At 33.3% G+C, this 21,663-nt stretch overlaps 1 protein-coding gene across 7 annotated transcripts in view; it reads left to right on the forward strand.

Moving 5' to 3' along the window:
- The window catches only part of DMD (dystrophin), a 2,399,796-nt gene that overhangs the window by 655,772 nt on the left and 1,722,361 nt on the right, over window positions 1-21,663 (forward strand). For 5 of the 7 annotated variants that reach the window (XM_007493357.3, XM_056797116.1, XM_056797114.1 and 2 more), the window contains exons 8-9: window positions 11,874-12,055; window positions 14,147-14,278. In XM_007493357.3, the coding sequence (XP_007493419.2) occupies window positions 11,874-12,055; window positions 14,147-14,278 (314 nt within the window). The remainder of the gene's footprint in view (window positions 1-11,873; window positions 12,056-14,146; window positions 14,279-21,663) is intronic. The other 2 variants (XM_056797113.1, XM_056797112.1) reach the window with 1 other exon arrangement.

The raw sequence follows: 21,663 nt of genomic DNA on the forward strand, positions 1-21,663 counted from the left end.
TGTCCTTATTGTCTTCTGTGTTTTGTTTTTGTTTTCAATCTGACTCTTCATGTCAACATTTGATGTTTTCTTGACAAAAAATACCAGAATTATTTTCCATTTCCTAATCCAGATAATTTTCCAGTTGAGGAAACTGAGGCAAACCAGATTACGTGATTTTCTCAGGATCTCACAGCTAGGAAGGGTCTGAGGACAGATTTGAACTGAGGAGCAGTCTTTCTGACTCCAGGGATAGAATTCTATTTACTTGGCTACCTTTCTACCCCCAAATTGCTATTGGTCAATCATTTCAGTTTTGCCCAACTCCTCATTTGGGGTTTTCTTGGCAACAGTACTGGAGACTTCTATTTCCTTCTTCAATTCATTCTATAGACGAGGAAACTGAGTCCAACAGGGGTTAAGTCACTTACCCAGGGCTACACAGTCACTTGTCTGAAGCCAGACTTGAAGTGAGGTCTTCTGATTGGAGGCATTACCTAACTGCTGTTTCTTATATCAAACCTCTTAAGAGTCTAATAGATTCAAAGTCTTACATCTGGTTAATTTCAATATTTTTCTGAGTGCTTAAGTAAATGCTTAATGAAAATCCATTCAAAAATATTCATCATACTTTGCATTACTCACTTTTTTGGAACTGTATAAAATATAGTGGAATTGAATCAGATTCAGTCTCTCTCTTCTTAAAACTGATATAAAAATTATTAAGATCCATATGTTAATATGGCTTATAGCTATCACTATTTACCAAGTTAGAAAATTAAAATGACAAATTTTTAAACTATATTTACTTTTTATTTCATTTAAAATAATAAAATTAAGCCATTTCATATTAAAATAAATGACTTTGTGTTTTTGTCACCATTTATTTTTATGTTCTATGTATAACATAATATATAACATAATACTATAATACATTGATTTATTATGAATATATAATTTTATAATAAATAAGCTTATCCATGAGAAACAGATTCTCACATTAGCTATGTCCCCAAATTTTTATTTCCTTCTTTTTACCCCCCCCCCCCTTCTCTTAGACTTAATTCCTCTTCCCAAGTAAGCAGGTAATATGATATAGGTTGTGCATTTATTGTCATATGACACATCATCCATATTGCTTACATTACAGAAAATTCATGGATTCCACCTCTTCCTTCTAGGGAGATGGATATCCCTTTTCATCACAAATCCTTTGTAGTTGTCCTGGATCCTTGTCTTGGTGAAAATAGTTGTCCTTCATAGTTGATCACCATACATTACTGTTGTTAACTACCGATAACTTTCTCCTGGTTCTGCTCAATTCATTTTGCAACACTTCATAAAAATCCTTTGTTTTTTTCTTTTTGTGATCCTTGTTTGCAATCTCTTATAGCACAATAGTATTCCATTACAGTCACATACTTATTCAGCCATTCCCCCATTGGTGGACATACCTTGAGTTTCCAGCTCTTTGCCAGCTCCGTAAGAGCTACCATAAATGTATTAGAATATATATTTTCTTTTCTTTTTACCATGATCATGGTAGGAAATAAACCTAATAGTGGTTTTACTGAATCAAAAGGTACATACAGGGTTTTATAACTCTTCAAGTATAATTCCAGATTGCTCTTCAAAATAAATGGATCAGTCCCCAAAACCAAAAATTATGAGAACAGCAATTCTTGACGTCTTCTCACAAATATTTGAATACCTGACTCATGAATCTGCTTTTTTCATTCAATCAACTGCAAGATTTTATTTTGGTTAAAGCATATGAAATAAATCTGGCTTTATACTGATATAGAGTTGGAAAAGGGAGATATATTTTAATAGGCAAATTATATTTTAGGATTATTATGAAAATAGACTTGACATCAATGTTGACCTTGAAATTTTTCAAAGACCCCTAGGGTTCCAAAAAGTATAATTTGAAAATTTCTATAGTATAGGATGTCAATCTAATGATATATGTTGTTTCCATTTTAAAGCTGAATTGTGCCTACAGAAAAAATTGTGCATTCAGAAAAGGTGTGAAGGGAGAAAATACTTGGAAACATAATAGACAGCCTTTATCAAATATTTAATGCTGGGGGCATCTGGGTGGCTCAGTGAATGGAGAACCAGGCCTAGGGATGGGAGGTCCTAGGTTCAAATCTGACCTCAGATACGTCCCAGCTGTGTGACCCTGGGCAAGTCATTTAACCCCCATTGCCTAGCCCTTACTGCTCTTCTGGCTTGGAACCAATACACATTATTGATTCTAAGACGGAAGGTAACAATTTTTATTAAAAAAAAAAAGATCTAATGCTGTTCTGTATATATTGTGATTTTTTTCATTGAGCAATTCATATATATCTGAGAAAGACTGAAAATAAGTTACTGAAAGGAAAATTAAGAACATATTTGTTATTTTTATCAGCAATATTTGAAACCCGAAGTTAAAAAAAGTAATTAATTTAATTTATCTATTGTTATTTATTCATTTATTATTAATAAAATGAATAAATTAATAAAAATTAAATAAATATAGTAAGGTAATAGCATTTAAAAATAAAAATATCTGATGTGTCAAAGCTTAAGCAGGACTTCACAATCAACTATTCCAGTTTCCTTCTTTCTGGATAAGATAGCTTGGAGCCTTAGAATGAAGAAAACAGCCCAAAATCATGGGAGGTCAAGACGGTAACTAAAGTTCTCTAACCTTCAATTTCTGTACTCTTTCCAGTACTCCACAGAAAAGTCAGGCTTCAAAGTAATAGATAATCATAGATGAATAAAAATATTGCATATCAATATTCATTAACTAGGAGAAGTGATTTTTCAAAAGCTCCCATCATCTGGAAAGAGACACACATATATATTATGACAGCTTCAGTTATGACCTTTGTGCAGATATCTTCCAAGTAATGACTCCAATCCTGACCTCTGCCTGATCCAGCTGAAGTGCCATATTTCAAACTGCATCTGGGCTTTTCCATATGGACATCCTGCTGTCACCTACAACTCAACATGTTTGAAACTGAGTTCATTATCTCTCTCATAAGACTTTCTTAATTCTTTTAAAGGTATAAAAATTCTCCCAGAATGGTCCATGTTGAAAACCTTTGGCAGTGTCTGTGACTCCCCCCCACCCCCATCTCTTGTCCCCTTGGCATTTAGTCAACAAATATTGCTGATTCTTCCTTTTACAATATTTTTCTAATGTCTATTTTCCCTGACTTTCTCAGTCACCCCTGATCTAGTTCAAAGCTACCCCTTGAGATTTAGCAATTATGGATTTCTCTTAAATTAACCCTTTCCCCCAGCCAAACTTGTTTATGTTATGATGTCCCTAAACATGACTTATCTGTGTTCTATGTCTGTCTCTCACTAGGAATGGCCTCTGTATTTTGTTCTTTTCTACCTCCCTAAATCCTTAGCTATCAGATAACACTCAACTTTCATAGATTATCCAGTTATAAAATTAACTTTTTTCATATGAAATCTTAAATAGAACTTATTTAATATGTGCATTAGAAGATCTTTGAGGATAGAGATTATGAACTATAATTCTTTGTTTCCTCCTGAAAACGTTAAGTACTGTGCCTGGCTCATAATAAACAGTTGTTTTATATGGTGAAATTATTAAAGGGATTTTAGAATCAGGAAATTACAAAGGAAAGAAGGCTTGACTAGGGGAATTATTCCACAGATATTCACTTAAAATTTAGAACATTATTAGAATATACTTTTTGTCAGTCAATGAAACTTCATTCATGCCATTTATTATATAGTCTGTTTAAAATACATTTTTATTTAGTTCAATAAATTGTCCCCAATTATATGTTAACTTTTTAACATTCTTCTCTTCAAATGTTGAGTTCCAAATTTATTCCTTCCCTCCCTCTTCTTGAGAAGGAAAGTAATTTGATATTAATTATACATGGGAAATCATTTTAAAATTACCATATCAGTCAAGTCAAATACACACACACACACACACACACACACACACACACACACACACACACAAACAACAACACAGACAAAAACGAACAACAAAAATAAAGTTAAAAAATCAACTTCAATCAACATTCAGAGTTAATCAGTCTTCTCTTTGGAGGTAGATAGTATTTTTCAGGATAGTTTCTTTGGAATTGTCTTAGATCATTCTTGATCAGAGTAGCTCAGTCTTTCAGTCAATCACCCTTAAAATATTTCTGTTAATGTGAATAATATTCTCCTGATGCTTAATGCTCTCTTCTCTTTGTATAATTCACATAAGTCTTCTCAGATTTTTTGAAACCATTCTGTCCATCATTTCTTATAGCCAAAATAGTATTCCATCAAAATTATATAATACAACTAGTCCAACAATTCTCTTGTTGATGGAAATCCCCGTGATTTCCAATTCTTTGATACTAGAAAAAAATTATACAAATATTTTGTACGAATAGATCCTTTCCCCTTTTCTTTGATGTGTTTGGAATACATACCTAGTAGTGGTATTGCTGAATCAGAGTATGCAGTTTTATGACCCGTTAGCATAGTTTCACATTGTTCTCCAGAATGGTTGGATTAGTTCACAACTCCACCAGCAGTGCATTAGTGTACCTATTTTTCATATTCCTTTCAGAAAACTAGAATCTTATTAACATCCTTTAATAGTGAATGTGTCATCTTCACTCCCTATTAGACTCCCTAGGCATTAATGATCTAAAGATAAAAATGACACAGCCCCTGACCTTAGGGAATTTCTTATTTATACAACTGAATTGTGGATAATAGGGAGCCTAATAGGGAGTGAAGATGACACCAAGAAAAACAAAACATTCTAAGAAAATTTAAAGAGGAAAATAATATTTTTATAACTTCACAAGGGAAAAAACAGAATAATTCATGAATCTTAAAATTTTGAGTCATGCCAATAGTTACATGGGACTTGATCTTTGGGTCATTTAAAAAATGCATTGATCAAAAGTGTGAGGGGTTATATGCATTGTGTTTGATAGCACTGTGGCATTCAAAAAGGAAAGAAATAAAGCACATCTGGTTTAATGAAAATTCATTTTAGAACTCAGATTATTATGATCCATAGGAATTGTGATATACATAGTAAATGCATTCCAAGTTAGAATGGCACTAAATATATTATAGCAAACCTAACAAACCCTGTCACAAAGGTTAAAGTAATTTAATTTTTTGTTTCTCTAGAGTTAAGATTTTCTTAGCTAAAAGTGTACCTTTCTCAGGAATTTGTTAGAATAAACCCCCTTTTTAAAACACTATATTGCTACATTTTATTTTAAAATCACTTCCTTTCTCTCCCTTTCTCTTCCCTACCAGTAAGTCATTCTTGTTTGGCCTTACAAAAAATAAAGAAAGAACAAAAAAAAATTCAGCAAACCGAAGATTGACAGTATTAACATTATGCTATACTCACAGTACCCTAGCTTTGGAAGGCATTGCTGATTTCTGAATTCAAGCAATGTAGTATAAGGATAATTTAGGGTAGCGACCTAATCTAAGTTTGATTTTTGTTCACCAGGGGATATCCCAAATAAAATACCCGTCAGTTTGAAAATCTATAGTGGTTTATTCAATATAGAGGGAAGAGATCAAGGAGAAGAGAGAGGGAAAAGGTATAGGATTTCTCCTGCTTGGCCTGTGCCAGGTGGAGTTCAAAGTCCTCCACCACAAGGTTTCTAAAGAAGATTAGAGGCTTCTAAGTGGATAGTGTTTGGAAGGTAAAGGAAGAAAAATCAACCTAAACACTGAGAGAGCTCAGAGAAGACGCCTCATCTGAACTAAGTTACTAGGCTTCCTCCAGTATGCTATCAAGGGAAACTCACCACTAAATTGGACAATAGCTGCCGCCAGGCGAAGATATCAAGATGTTCAGCAAGCTGCCACCAGCCACCTCTCTGCCACCAAAAAGGCTGGAGAGAGGAAGTGATGCGAAATATATAGAGGGTTTTATATCACTTTCCTGCGTCTCACCTGTACCAATGGTAGCTTAAGCTTGATTTAGGACAAAACAGGGGTCTGTCAGCTGTTTCTGATTTGTCATTTGCTAGCACATGTCTATCATAGGCCATCCTCCTAGATACTTAATCCTTAAGTAGGGGTGTAGACATTCCTGATTTTGTTAGACTAAGTAGGGTGGACTAATCTAAAGTCCACAATAGTGAGTTTTATGATCAGCAAAATAATTCTTTCCCATCTATCTAGAGTAGAAGATAGTCTTTTGGAACAGAATAAAGAAACATTTTTAAGTGCCTACTATGTGCTAGGGTCTAGAACAAATGTGAAGGATAACTAAGACTATTTCAAAATTTATTCTGTTGGGGGAAGAGAGTACTGTGAAGATTGGATTTAGCTATTTCCTGATTTTAACAATAAAGATACTTTGTCTAACAAAATTAGGGGGGATTGTGAATGATACATTACTCCACCCTACTTACACCATACTTTAGGGGAAGATAAAGTTGTAATCTCCTGATTGAACACTGAAAGTACTTAATGCTTATCTTATAGTGAAGCTGGAACTTTAAGTCTATTTTAAGATCTTAATATAAAAAGGTGTTAAGTAACTATAAAGGTGAAATTAATCACAAAAAGGTTAAGTAACTCACAAAAGGTGAACTTAACAAAGAAGTGTTAAGTAACTCTAAAGATATAATCTAATCAAAGAAGATGAGAACTCTAAAAGAATAGGCATTTAGAGGAGGGGACACAAAGGTGAAAGGTCTATATATTGGCTCCTCTCTCCAGGACCCTTTGAGGTGGAGAGTTTGCTGATAGCAGTGTACTGGGCCTTTTGACATCTTAGCATGGTTACAAGCTATTGTCCGGTTTGGTGGTGAGTTTCTGGCTGAGTTTTCCTCCTTTACTTTCCAACTTTATCCTCTTGGAAGCCTCTAATCTTCTTTGGAGACCTAGAGGTGGGGATTTAAAAACTCCCCCTGGCACAGACCAGGAAGGAGAAATCCTATATCCTCTTCCCTCCTTCCCCTTAAATTCTTTCCCTCTATATTAATTAAATTACCATAAATTTCCAGACTGATGGGTATATTACTTGGGATTTTCCCCAGGGACTAATTTAATCTAGATTTTAAGTCACAACCCAAAAATTATCTTGACAGTCCAATATGACATAGAGTGTCCCAAAGTCTTAGTACTGTTTTAAGTTTTAGTAGCTTTGACAGCTGTTAGTTTTAGAAGTTTAAAACTACCATAACACTTTTTGGAATGCACTGAATTTCATTCATATATTAATAAGGTATGAAACAAAATGTTCTCTGAAGTGCATGGAGGAAAAATTTTAACTGACAAGGAAGAAGAGAATCTCCATGGAGGAGGCACCATTTGAGTTAGGCTTTAAATGATAGGTAAGTTTTCCACAAGAAAAGAAGGGAATGCAGAGCATTCTCAGCATAAGGGGGAACCTAACAGAATTGAAAACTAAATAATATTAGACTCAGGGTCAGAACAATCTGGTTTTTAATGTTGTTTCTGATGCTAATTATCTGACTATCAAAACTCATTTAACTTCACCATGTCACCATTTCTTCACTTTTAAACAGAAGCAAAATAAGTGCTGTACTTATATCACTGGATCTTTGTGAGGCTTAAATGAAATAATGTATTAAAAGTGCTAAACATATTTTATAACATGCCAGATGATTGTCATTTTTATTGTTATCATCTTAATCATGGTTTTCAATGGAGTTCAGATAAGAAGGATTGGTATCCTGATTGGTAAACTGGTATCCTGATATTCTTTGATATTTACAATTCTTCATTCTATTACACAGAAGGAAATAAAACTGCTTTCTGAAATGGAATAAAATAACTGGAACATATCTTTATATTTTAGGTTCTTTGAAAGTGTCATTGGCACAACTCCACTATCAGACAGAAAAACAAAATGATAACCACTCCCCAAACCCCTCATCGCACATATTGACATACGTCTTGGATTTCTTAAGAACAAATCTATTTTTGTTTCAAATCTAGGGGTTCTTAATGTCTTTTGAGGAATGGAATCCCTTTGGTTCTCTAGTGAAGCCTATGCATCCATTCTTGGAGTAATGTTTTTAAAGGCATGAAATAAAACACATAGGATTACAAAGATAACTAATCATATTGAAAACTAGTTTTAAAAAATAATTCACAGATCAAGGTTAAGGACTTTTGCTTAGATCTTAGATATATTCCTTGGGTGTAGGGAGGAGGAAGTAAAAATGCATCTAAAACATAAGTATCAATCAATTTTTTGATTGATAGTTTTATCTCTACCAACAAAAAAGGGAATATTAAACAATAGGAATGTTAGAATGCTTACAATCAGTTCAGACATTAATAGGGCTGATCATTAGCTATTTTAAGTTTCACCTCCACTGAGTAGAGCCCAATTAAGGTCAAATGAGCTCTTTTCTCTCATTCAGTTTGTCTCTATTCTGCCACTTCCTCTATCACAACTGCACCTGCAAATGTTACAATAGCTGCTCCCTCAAAGCTAGGAATAGATAGAAATAGGTAGGAATAGGTAGAACGACAGCCCAGCACAGGCAAAAGCAGGATTTGGAATGAAGAGGTTTGTTGTTTTTGTTCAATTGTTCAAATCCCAGCTATGCAACTTATTATCTGTGTAATCTTGGAAAAATTATCTCCCCTCTCTGGTCTTCAATTTCCTTATCGACAAAATGAATAAATCGGACTAGATGATTTCTGTAAGTTAACGTCTAGATCTAATTCTGTTATCCCAGAACTTCTCAGGGATTCAATTTCCTGACTTGTAAATCAAAGAAGTGAAACTAGATCACTTTTAAGTTTCCTTTCTTTAGCGAAATCATGATCCTGGGAAAAGGAATGTTCAAATAAAGCACACATAGAATAGTAGCCATAAATAGATTAGATGCCAAAGAAATATTTATTCAATGTTCTTCAATAATAGTGTTTTCAGTAATAAAGATGATGACTTGCTTATATCATTTCTTCTCTACTGATGGTGGCTTGTTCAAACTGCAAGTAGGAACATACCAGTGCATATTTAATGCTCCATTTAAAATTAAAATCAGTTACAGTATTATATATGAATGTGGCAGAAAGGGGACAGGTTATCTTAGCACAAAACTCCATCCTGGCATGGTTTCATCATTAAAATAATTATTAAATAACATTTTTTGATGAGATTATAAAATGGTTATAGATTTTGCCTCCAAATAATCAAAATTTTGCATGTTTCCAACTTATTTGGAAAAAAAAATTAGTTTTCCTAGGAAGACAGTGCCATGCTGTAGAAAATCATTTACTGGTATTATAGAATATGGGTCAGAATCTCAACTCTGAAACCTCTTTACTTGTGTAACTTGGGCAACTCTCTTTACTTTTTTGGACCTCAGTATTATTTCATATAATAGATTGACTGTGAAGTCTCTTCTAGCTCTGGATCTATGTTCCTCATAATTTTATTTATTTAAAGTGCATATTTATTGTCACAATAAATATTCTCCTTTATATTTTATGCAATTAATGTAAATTTCCCTTTTACATCTTAAATATCAAAAAGTGGCATTATAAAATTAGCAATTGTTTGAGAACAATGAAATAGGACTTCAACATTTTTATTATTACTTCTTGTCATCAAACCAGATCCAAACATATGCACATTATGTATATTATTATGTATAACATATATACTCTTATAATTCATGCTCATAACATTTTGATGGAATTTTCAATTTATGTTAATTTCTTTTTTTGAGTAACTGAAATAAATTTTATAGTTTTAATCAAAAGGTAATATATCTGCCCTAGAAAGGAGGCAAAAAGAATTAGATTTTTAGAGTCCTGAGATTTGTTTTAGGGGCATAATTGAAGTAGCAAAATAGTACATAGTTTAGAATGATTCATATATTCTTCCATTAATCATTTATTATAAGTTATTTATGTGGCAGGGCAAAAATATTTTTGAAGTCATTTTAACAAATCACAGAAAGTCACTTAATGACATGTGTTAGCTAATAATGAATTGTAATCCTAGTGAGGGTAAGGATATAGGAATATTTTTTATATTCTTCATAGCCCTATACATCTCAGGCTTGCAATAAATATTTGAATGAATGAATATCTTTATAGTAAGATGTTTATATATTTGGTCTCCCCTAAACTTCAAATGCTGGAATTTTATGTTGATATGGGGCATCTTATTTAAGAAACAGTAAGTGATCTCTTACTCAGAAAGTGTTCTAAAATGCTATAGACTCTCATGTCTAAAAGGAAGTAGGTAAGTGACTCAGTGGACAGAGCACTGAGCCTGGAGCCAAGGAGACTTGAGTACAAATATGGCCCCAGATACATCTTAGCTGTGTGACCATGTGCAAGTCACTTAACTTCTAATTGCCTGACAAAAGGATCCATTGGAGAAGGAAATGGCAAACCACTCCAGTATCCTTGTCCCTACTCCCACCCAGCCCCAAATTAGCTATGGCCCATGGGATCATGAATTGTAAGACATGACTGAATGACTAAAAAGCAACTCATGTCTAATATGTTAAATTTTGTTTAAATGAAAGAAGATGAGAGGAAGGCTGTCTTCTCTGCCTTTGAATCTGACATCTTATCCTCTCTTCTCTTCCTTGTGATCAGAGTATCTGACTGGATATCCATGTTGAATTTTTAAAAATCTTTGATATTAGCTAAGCCACGATAGATTTATGATTAGAAAATTCATTGCTGCAGCATGCCAGAGTTCTTTTGGTCTGCTGCCAGTGCTGATGCTTTAACACTTCTGGGATTAATGATAAATTTCTCATACAACATTCTTTTTACATCCTGATTCACTAGAATGAGTGCAGTAGGTAAATTTTAATGCCAGATAACAAAAGAAAGACTTGAAAGAATTTCCACATTACTTACATCATTACAAATTGTTATTGACTTGGGATGCTGGGCTCTTTTTTTCTCTCTGGGTATGTTACCACAAAGCATGCTACCAGATCAGCTTTATGTAAAGGCATTTTGAATTTGTCTCTACCGTCTGAGGAGGGAGATGACCCCTGACACCAACAGATGGGCTTTCATGTATCTGAATACCAATTTACTGTATTTTTAATGTAGTTTCGCAAAGTTATAAAGTATTAATTCAGTAGAATCTAATGGAATTTCTTTTTATTTCCGAATGGAGACAAGTGAAATGCCTATCTCAGTACATCTAGCCCCTGTTTTCTTCAAGCATATTTCAGTTGACGTCTTTTACACAGGCCTTTGCTCTTTCTCTTGAAATTACTTTGTATTTCTTTGTAAATACTTTACATTTATTTATAGGTATTCCTATGGCATCTCCCAAATATTCCATTTTGATTTTATCTCTGTTGCCTCATATAGTTAGTACATAAATGTTTAATTACATTGAAATTCATTTAACTTTATGTTTGCTTTTCATAAATACATCTTTGATACAACAAGCAACTCTTCCTTCTTTTACTGAAGTCCAAGACATTCAACTTTCATGTATAATTCCTTAATGACTATTGTGCCATTTAATTGGTGTTTGGCTTTTAACATGCCATAGGAAAGAAAATCTAACCAGTACCCTTTTTTTTCCCTCTTACTTAATGAATACCACTCCCTCTGATAGCACAGTTTCACCATTTGACTTAAAAAAAATAGGATGGAATGAAATTTACAGGAATTAAGAACAAAATTTAAAAGGCTTTATCTCATTGGTATGCCGATTTTGTAGGACATTTTTAGAGCTCATTATAATTTTCTAATTAGTCTCTGGAGGGCATTCACAGACAATTGAGGGCTCATTAGTCTGTCTTCTTCTTGTAACATTGATTTGTTCATTCCTTTTGCATACTCCATGATGGAAACCAAAATGTGATGTATATAAATGTATTTTACAGATGTCGCAACAGCCTATCCAGATAAGAAGTCTATCTTAATGTATGTCACATCACTCTTCCAAGTTCTTCCCCAACAAGTAAGCATGGAAGCCATTCAGGAAGTGGAAATGTTGCCAAGGCCATCCAGGGGTCTTCAAGGAGAACATTTTCAGATGCACCATGAAATGCACTATTCTCAGCAGGTGAGTTCTGGCAGACCACTGCACTGTCTTTGAAGTTGCTTGCTTTATGGCATTTGAAGGATTTGATTGATAAGTTCAAAGGATACTGTAAAAGTTAAAGATCATATTTCAAATGATGTTAGCAAATAAACATTTGTCATATTTGAAAAATTAATTTAAAATAATATTCATCTGTTTTATTTCACATTAATATTTAATTATACATTAATATTCAGTGTGTATAAACAGTATAACCTAAGTATCCATTTTTGAAGTATATTTTTAAAGTACATTATTAAAATATTTCTGATAGGTGTTTTTAATGTAATATCAGAAAGTTGGAAGAGAAAACTTTCTCATTATTGCGTTAGATACACACCAAAAAACAGGGCAGAGTGTTATCCATGGATTTATTTGGGCATAAGCAAATCTCACATTCTAAGATCACGCAAGGCAGAAAATATTTTCCATTTAGTAATGGGCTTATCTTTTATAATTTGTTTTTCAGCAGAATCAGTCATGTCTGACTCTTGGTCACCCCATTTGGAGTTTTCATGGTAAAGATGCACAGATGAGGAAATTGAGGCCAACAGGGTAAAATGACTTGCCCAAGATCACATAGCTAATAGATCTAATTTATAATTAAATTGTATCTTCTATAATTTTAATGACAGTTTTGATAATAAAAACTTAATTTTAAAGGGTGAGCAGCATCATGTGAGAGTGGAAGATGTAAGTTCAAATACCAGCTCTCTCCAACTTGTGGGAACTGCTGAAGTCAGTCATCCTCTCAAGTGCCTCTAACACTCTGTAAGAAAATAAAAATGTTTCCCGACTGATATCTAGGTGGAGATAATATCCTCCCCAAGAGATTCTTATGCTAATCAAATGGATAAGTTCAAAGGATGCTTTAAAAGTTAAAGATCATATTTAAAATGATGTTTGCAAATATACATTTGTCATATTTGAAAAAAATATAAAATATTTTAGTATTTTATTCTCAGAATAGCCTGGTGGTATAGGGAATATAATTCAGGACGTAGAATCCAGAAAACTCAACTTCCTGAGCTCAAATCTGGTCTCAGACCCTAGTCATGTGACCCTGAGCAAGTCCCTTAACCCTCTTTGTCTTAGTTCCCTTATCTGTTAAATGAGCTGTAGAAGGAAATCACCAACCACTTTAATATCTTTGCCAAGGAAATCTCAGATGGGGTCATGGAAGAGCAGGACATGACCGTACAACAAATTTATTCTATTGATTGTGACTGATAGCTTTTATACTTATTTTTCAGTTTAGTAGACATATTTAGTATGTTTCCATTTAGTAGACATATTTCACAATCTTTAATGCTTTACCTTAGATTATTCATTAGTTTTCATTCAGTTTCTCTAGGAGAAATGTCTCTCTCTAGAATTATAATTTTCCTTTTTGTATTTGTTCATCTAAAAACAGTGATATTTTTAAAACAGCCCATAGAAAATCTTTACTTCAAACATTAAAAAATCTTTAATTTTTTCACTGTACTAAATAATATTTGTTAAAACACACATATATTCTGCCTCACATATGTCACTTCATTTGGTGATTCTAATATCTCAAAGAAGTGGAGTAACTTGTTCATGGACACACATGGTCACACCATTTTTCATTTCATTGCACAACACTCTATCTCCAGAAATACTGAAATATTCCTGAATTTTCCTCAAGAGAGTTTCTGGCCTTCCCTAAGTCATTGATTTGATGAATTCAGATTTTGGCTACTTAAGATAAAGAGGAAATTATCTTTAATTTTTCCCATATTGCACAGTGTGATTTCTCCCCCTACCTCTTCCTCTTTGGTTTTGGAGTTGGACCAAAAGAGTGAAATATACCCCCCCCCCACACACACACACACATAATGTATCATGTGAACATTGGTAAATATCATCATAGGTTTATTTAAAAATTTTTCTCTATGGCTTAATGGTTTTTTGGAATTTGATAATTCATAAATTTTTTTCATTTTCTCCTCCTTGTACTCGGGTGGGGGATAGCAGTCTTACTGAGACATGTCTTCACACCTGTATGTGTATATATTTCCTCCTCCTGCCCTCTCCCAAACCCCTTCTTAGATCACAGTCAGTTTAGCACAGGGCCATGTGCGAACCTCTTCTTCTCTTCAACCTCGATTCAAAAGCTATGCCTACACCCAAGCTGCTTATGTCACATCCTCTGACCCAGGAAAGAGGGCATTTTCTTCACAGGTCTGTCAGCTTTTTCTTTTTTCTTTTTTCCTTCCTGAAAATCCATTATTACCATTTGCTCCCCAAATCCTAACATCTGTGTGCTTGGTGTGAAAATTTTTGCTATGGCATTTTGCCACATCTTTTATTTATTTATTTTTTAAATTTGCATGATTTGTTTCCATACTTACCTTATAATCAAATTCCACTGAAAAATCATAACACTTTTTCTTGGAGTTTGGAGGGATTTGTAATTATGATATTCCTATTCCTATGATGTAATTTTTTCTCATGCCAGGTTTTTCCAGAACCTATTGGGGACATCAAGTGGAATATGCCTCTCTGTCTGTCTGTCTGTCTGTCTGTCTGTCTCTTCCTCTCTTTCTCCCTCCCTCTCCCTTCCTCTCTCTCTCTCTCTCTCTCTCTCTCTTTCTCTCTCTCTCTCTCTCTCTCTCTCGCCTCTGTCTCTCCCTCTCTTTTTTAGTATATTTATATGTACACACACACACATATAAACACATTTATATGTAGACACACACACTTAGTTGCCACAGTACACAAGTTGATTCTTTGAGAACAAGATTTACTTATTAACTTCAGATTTTGAATTCAATATACACAGTTGGTGAGATCCATGAATCTATGGCAACTGTTCTTAATTTAATCATCACTGATTTAAAGGTTTATTAAACACCTATGATGAGTAGAGTTTAGATGGCCATCTAAAAGAATATTATAACCGGTAAGGAGTAAGTTGGATAGATAAATGCTGTACTTGCCAATTCAAGAGAGAGACCCATTATACTGTCTCTGCTTGAAGGGATATTCCCTACGGATGATGAGATACTACACATCTTATTTGTGGATTGTGTTGTCTTGATGGTATCAAGCACCTGAATACTGAAAAACCTCCTGAAAAAAGTCTATAACCAAATGAAAAAGCATGATGTAGCTATGGGGGGAAAGAATGAAGTGGAGAAGGAAAGGGTCAGGGAAGGAGATGGTAAAACAAGGAGATGGAGAATATTTATTGATATTCCAGTGGGACATCTTTGTACTATCTTATCAGTAGGTCTATATACATGTATGTGTATCTGGATCTATGTATATGTAGTTTACTGATATATACATACATATATATATGTTAGATATATATGCATTTGTTTGCAAACACATATGGTGATGCAAAATTCTTAGTTAAATTTTAATTATAAGCTTTAATAACTTAATAAGTTATTTTATAATTTTATTTATTTTTTAAACCCTTATCTTCTGTCTTAGAATCAATACTAAGTATTAGTTCGAAGACAGAAGAGTGGTAAGGGCTAGGCAATGGGAGTTAAGTGACTTGCCCAGGGTCACACAGCTAGGAAATGTCTGAGACCAGATTTGGACCCAGGAAATCCCCTCTCTAGGATTGGTTCTCCATCCACTGAGCAACCCAGCTGCCCTTTAAATAAGCTATTTTAACCTTTAATATGTATGGTTATATGTTACTTAGTTTTTGCACATGTTGAAGTTGTGAACAATGAATTGGGCCCAGTAATAAAGAGGAAGAGAGCAGACTAGATGGCTTTTGGGAAAAGCAAATTAAGCTTCTTTAATGATCCCAAATTTTACCTAGAAACAAAAGGCCACCTTTTTAATACCAGTTTTCTACAAGAGCTATTGATGGAAGTCTCAGAACAATTGAGAAATGAATATCACTAGTTGGAAATAGAGAGATACTCAGTGTCTCAAAGACACTCAAATACCAAAAGAACCTGAAGAAAGTGTCATCATAAAAATGAATAATTGAAAAAGATGGACTTGTCATATGATGAGAGCATGAGATAACCAATAGGTAGTCCAGCTCCTTCAGTATCTTGCTTTATTTTTTACAATTTTTACAAAATTCTCAGTAAGTTCTTGCTTTGGAACTGGACAAATCACTTAATCTCTGTTTGCCTCAGTTTTTCCATTTGTAAGACTTAAATAATAGTCTCAACTAAATCTCAAGGTTATATTTACAAAATGATTTGCACATTTTTAAAATGCTATATTAACTCTTGCTCTTATTATTATCATTGTGAAAATGATTCCCCAAACCAATTTTTTTAATACCATTTAGTTGTGTTTGCCGAGGAAAAAAGCACAAATTCTTTCAAGGAAGATGTCCTGCAGAGCACTTAACAGCGTAGGAGCACAATCTCCACGAAGAAAAGAATTACAGTATTGGATAGGCTAGAATGTGGGTAATATGATTTCCTAGAATGGCTTTTATAAAAGAAAGCTTTATTTATGTGTCTCAGTAGACTAATTTGGCACATTCTCCTTGGGAAAAGTCATTTCTATCAAATCTATGCTAGAAATAGTGATTTGAAAAATAACCTTGTGATACTACTGGTGGAAAGAGAGTCAAGTTCTGGAGAACCCTTTGTTCATGCTTTCAAGCCACTGGCCTTCTGTTGAGTTAAATAGAGATGGTTGCTAGTTAGATAATGATGCTAATAGGGCTTAACCTAATTAATTTCTTCTGGGAAAGGAATCTTTTCTTATAGATATAGATTATGAACTTCTTAAAAATATATCTCCTGGCTTTCAGAAGACCAACATCTGTGAGTTTGGGTAAGACAACAGTAGTATCTTCACATGAGGAAAGCAATGTCTTATCATCTCCAGTGGAGCCAGAAAGATCTGCTTTCAAATCCTCTTTCTAATTCTTATTTAGTTATTTAATTGACCTTGGTCAATTCACTTAATCTAACAGATTCTCAGTTCTGTATAAAGATGACAATAATAATAATAGTAATTAATAATAATAATAATGCCTTAGTGTTTCTCTCCCAATGTTTTGTTAAGTCACAAAATAGATCATGCATGTGAAGTACTTTGCTTACATTTAAATATTATACAAATATAAGTCATCAGAATCATCTTCCTTGTCTTTACTATCATATTCAAAATAATCTTTTCTAGTTGACTCAGTGAAATATTCATGAACTTAAAGATCTTCCATGAAGAAAGGAAAAATATTTTAAAGTATTCTAGTATTAACCAAGGCAAACTCGTAACATTTTGGCCTCATTATCATTTTAAGTTACCTTTGCCAGAAGGCTTTAGCCTATTCTTTTTCAAGAAGAGCATTTTTACCTTATTACCACATCATTAAGGCACTGTTCAGGTATGAATATTTTAATGAGAAAAATGAAAATTCCCCAGATCCCTCTGGTCCTTTATCTTTATCATAATAAAAAATACATTAGCAGCAAGCTTATCATGCACTTTATCAAACACAGAAAATAGGGAGGAAAAGAATCCTATTTTCTATCCTTCAAATAATAAAAAAACTTGATTAAAAAAGGTAAATGTTCATAGATAAAGTGTTCCAGAAGCCCTTTATTAAAGGTTCATTGGCAGGAGTACATTGGTAAATTTTTAACAACCAGCTCACCAGAGAAAAAGATGACATTTTAAAGTGTAATATATTATCAAAAATTTTTCATCACTTTTTCTTGACCAGATAATTAATAAAATAATGTTGTGTTGAGCTATTTTGAGGTGAAAAATGCTAACACTGAAATTTAAAAAAAATCACTTGTCATTGAGAGCTAGCTCCCTGTAATTTAGGTTTAGATTTTTTGTTTGGTAAGTGTTATTTAAATATTAAATCAGAGAATTACTGAACTCTAATACGTAAGGCCTGGCTAACTTTTACAAACTCTCAATTGTTAGAGAATTCTAGACAAAAAGTAGGCTGTCTAAACATAGGTTGGTATATATATATATATATATTTAGTGGTCTGCAGTGAGAACTAACATTTCTAGAAAAAGAGAGAACAGAAGTCATACGATTTACTAACCATTTCCCACCAGGGTCAACACAAAATTATCCCAAAGATCCCTATTTTGTCAGTAGAAGAGGGAGGTCAGGGGTCATAGTTAGATTTAGCAAATAAAAAAATAATATGGAAAGATATTCCAAAAATGCCTGACTGTACAACCTTTCTTTTATTCTGTTCTGATATTTTGATGTTCATTTCTATTTGAATGGAACCCCATACTCAAGACTATGAAAGAGAAGACATTTTGGTAGTTACAGAAGGGCCTTTATAATGTTTCCATTGATTCAATTACAAATAATGTCTCTTGGGAAATAAAAGGGAAGGAAGGAGACTAAAAGAAAAACAAAACAAAATAAAATTGGAAAGGGATTACTCTAGTAGAGCCATCTATAAATTAAAGCTGCCTGAACTACCTACCTCATTAATAACAAAGTACGTCTCATTTGGTTGTGCCTGTTTGTTTAGAGAGCTAAAGAGTGAAGCAAAAATTCCAAAAGCCACTTGTATAAAAGTCTCAAAATCACAATCATCTCATCATTTGCCACTAGCTCTATTTGGTTTTGACTTCACCATCATCATGTTCCTATGCTGGATAACCTCTGGCACATCACACTCTCCTTTCAACTTCCTCTTATGAATTGTCTTCCTCTATTAGATTGCAAACTCTTTGAGGGCACAAACTATCATTCTTTTCCTATGGATAGCCTCATCACTTAGCATATAATATCTGGCACAAAAAGGCATTTGACAAATATTTATATTATGTCCTAAGAAAGTGATTTGTAAGAATTAAAACAACACATAAATGTGAGCTATTGTTATTGTCAGTATTATTCAAATAGTGTTGTTCTGAATATGTTTATTCATCAATAATAATGGCTCAGATTTATATAATGTTTTTAATGTTTTCCAAATTAAACTTGTCTTTTTTTCTGTTAAAGTTCTTATTTCTAAGATATATAGAGGACTAAATCAAACATGTTTAGAATGAGAGCCATTCTCATTAAGCAGTTTTTAGAGGGAAGTATTCAAACTAGATACAAGCACATAAAAATGCTTGAAACTATTAATAATTAGAGAAAGACACATGAAAAAACTCTGAGGTACCCTCCTCACATCCATCAGATTGGCTAAATAGACAGAAAGAGAAAATGTTAAATGTTGGAAGGACTGTGGGGAAATAGGTATTTTATGGACTAATGGTGAAGCTGTGAACTGGTCCAACCATTCTGAAGAACAATTTATGACTGTATATTAGAAGCTATTAAAATGTGCATGCTTTTTGACTAAGAAATATTGCAACTAGATCTATATACCTGAAGGAGATGAAAGAAAGGGGAAAAGGTTCTCTATGTAAAAAAATATTTATAGCTGCATTTTTGGAGGAATTAGAAATAAAGAGAATGCCCATCAATTGGGAAATGAATGAACGACATGACATATGAATAGGATGGAATGCTATTAATGTGGCAAGAAATGATGAAATGAATAGTTTCAGAAAAACCTGATTAGTCTTATAGGTATTGATGCAAAGTGAAGTGAGCAGAACCAAGAAAACAATTCATGTAATAAAAATAATATTGGAAAGACAATCAGCTCTGAAAGCATTGAAAATTCTAGACAACACAATAACCATCCAAAATTCCAAAGAATTCATAATGAAACATACTATCCACCTTGAGATAGAAAAGTGTCTCTAAGTGTCAACTTAGGTATGATTTATTTTCTACTTTTCTTTCTTTTTTGTTATTGTCTTTGGACCTGAGTGACTTAAGAATTTGTTTTGCATGAAAATATGTATTTATCATAGGCTTTGTTTTTCTTGCCTTCTCAATAAGTCAAGGAGAGAAAGGTGTGGTTAGGATGAAATTATAACTGAAAACAAAATATAATTCAAATTAAAAAAAAAAACCACTAGACTTATAACAACATTTTCAAATTGTCCTAGAAGTCTCATTTTCATTTTATAAATGAAGACTGATGAAAGTAACTAGTTCAAAGTCATTGAATTTGCAAGTTCAGCTCAGCAAGGTCAGCCAGCTAACACTGTAGAGGTGTCTCATAGGACTTTAGCAAAGAAATCTGGGTAATGAACAAGATTTTAGCAAAGATATCTGGGTAATGAACAAGGTAATGTACTGCAGGCTCCTGTTTGGCTTTTTACTGAAAAAAGGCTTATTCTGTGTTCAAGGCATCTGTAAAGAAAGATAGTTTGTGGAAAACAGAGATATTAGTTTCAGTAGTAAGAAAAATAAATTTCCACTAACTGAATTTTAGAATGAAATTTAGACTAGTCTCTTTCCATTCTGTTTCCATCATAACCTTTCAAAGATTATATTGCTTATTTGTAATCATCATCAAGGGGCAGCTAGATGGTCTGGTGGATAAAATGCTGGACCTCAAGTCTCATCTTCCTGAATTCAAATATGGTCTCAGGCACTTTCTAGAAATATTACTTACCTTGTTTGGCCCAGTTCCTCTTCTGTAAAATTCTTAGTATTTTTGCAAAAACAAAAATAAAAAAAAAATTGGGCTCATGAAGATTCAAGACACAAATGAACAACAATCATTATCATGATCAAATTGCCTTCTTTACCTCCAATTATGTATACAGTGACTTGAATTCCTACAGAAATTTTTTCCTCCATCTTGGATATTATTCATCTTCATTTTGTTTATATCTATAACATTTTTACCTATAAATATACTATATATGGATGGATAATGTTGTATATGTGTGTGTGTGTATTCACATATATATGTATTTATATTTTGCTCAACACTTATAGAGCCACTTTTATTTCTCCTGGTTAGGGAAACTACTTCTATTGAAGCATATGAGCAACTATTGTGTCCAAATGCATCATGGTCTTAAAACATTTACTTTTGGTCCTGGGATGTTAAGGGACTTAGCAAGAGCCCCATAGCCAGTTTGTGTCAGAGGTAGGAACTGAACCCCTATATCCCAAGACAGGAATGACTTTTCTGTAATCACAAGTAGCAAGCGTCTTAAGTAAAGGAGAACATGGATTAAGGTGGGGAGAGAACCTAAGCTCCTGGGTCATGTGAAGCTTTCATGAAAAAAATACAATTTTCACTTACCTTTATATATGTTACTTATGCCACTGGGATTAAACATGTGTGAAAGCATGTGGTTAAGGGTTGTTAAAATAACTTAGTTTTATATATAATTATTTCCCTAGAACTGTTGAAGCCACTGTTTTAATCATACCATCTCATATTCCTTCCGCAGAACTATATTCATATCCCACCCCATTTTACAGATAATGAAATTATGAATATTTGGATTGAAGTGATTCATTCAAGCTAGAAAGTATTAGTGCTCTCAAAAAGAAAAATGATTTAAAATTACATCAGAGATATATTCTAATAATAAGCATTCTTATAATTTAAGGTTGGCCAAAGCTTTATATATATTATTTCATTGGATCCTCTCAATAGAAAGGTTCTTCTCTTATTCTCTTTTCTCTATCAGCTAGGAGATTTTATAGTCACAGTTTTAGAGATGAGGAAACAAAGACTGAAAGATGAAGTGAATTATTTTTTCTAAGTGCCTTAGGG

Source organism: Monodelphis domestica, chromosome 4, assembly GCF_027887165.1.
Source record: "Monodelphis domestica isolate mMonDom1 chromosome 4, mMonDom1.pri, whole genome shotgun sequence".
NCBI lineage: Eukaryota > Metazoa > Chordata > Mammalia > Didelphimorphia > Didelphidae > Monodelphis > Monodelphis domestica.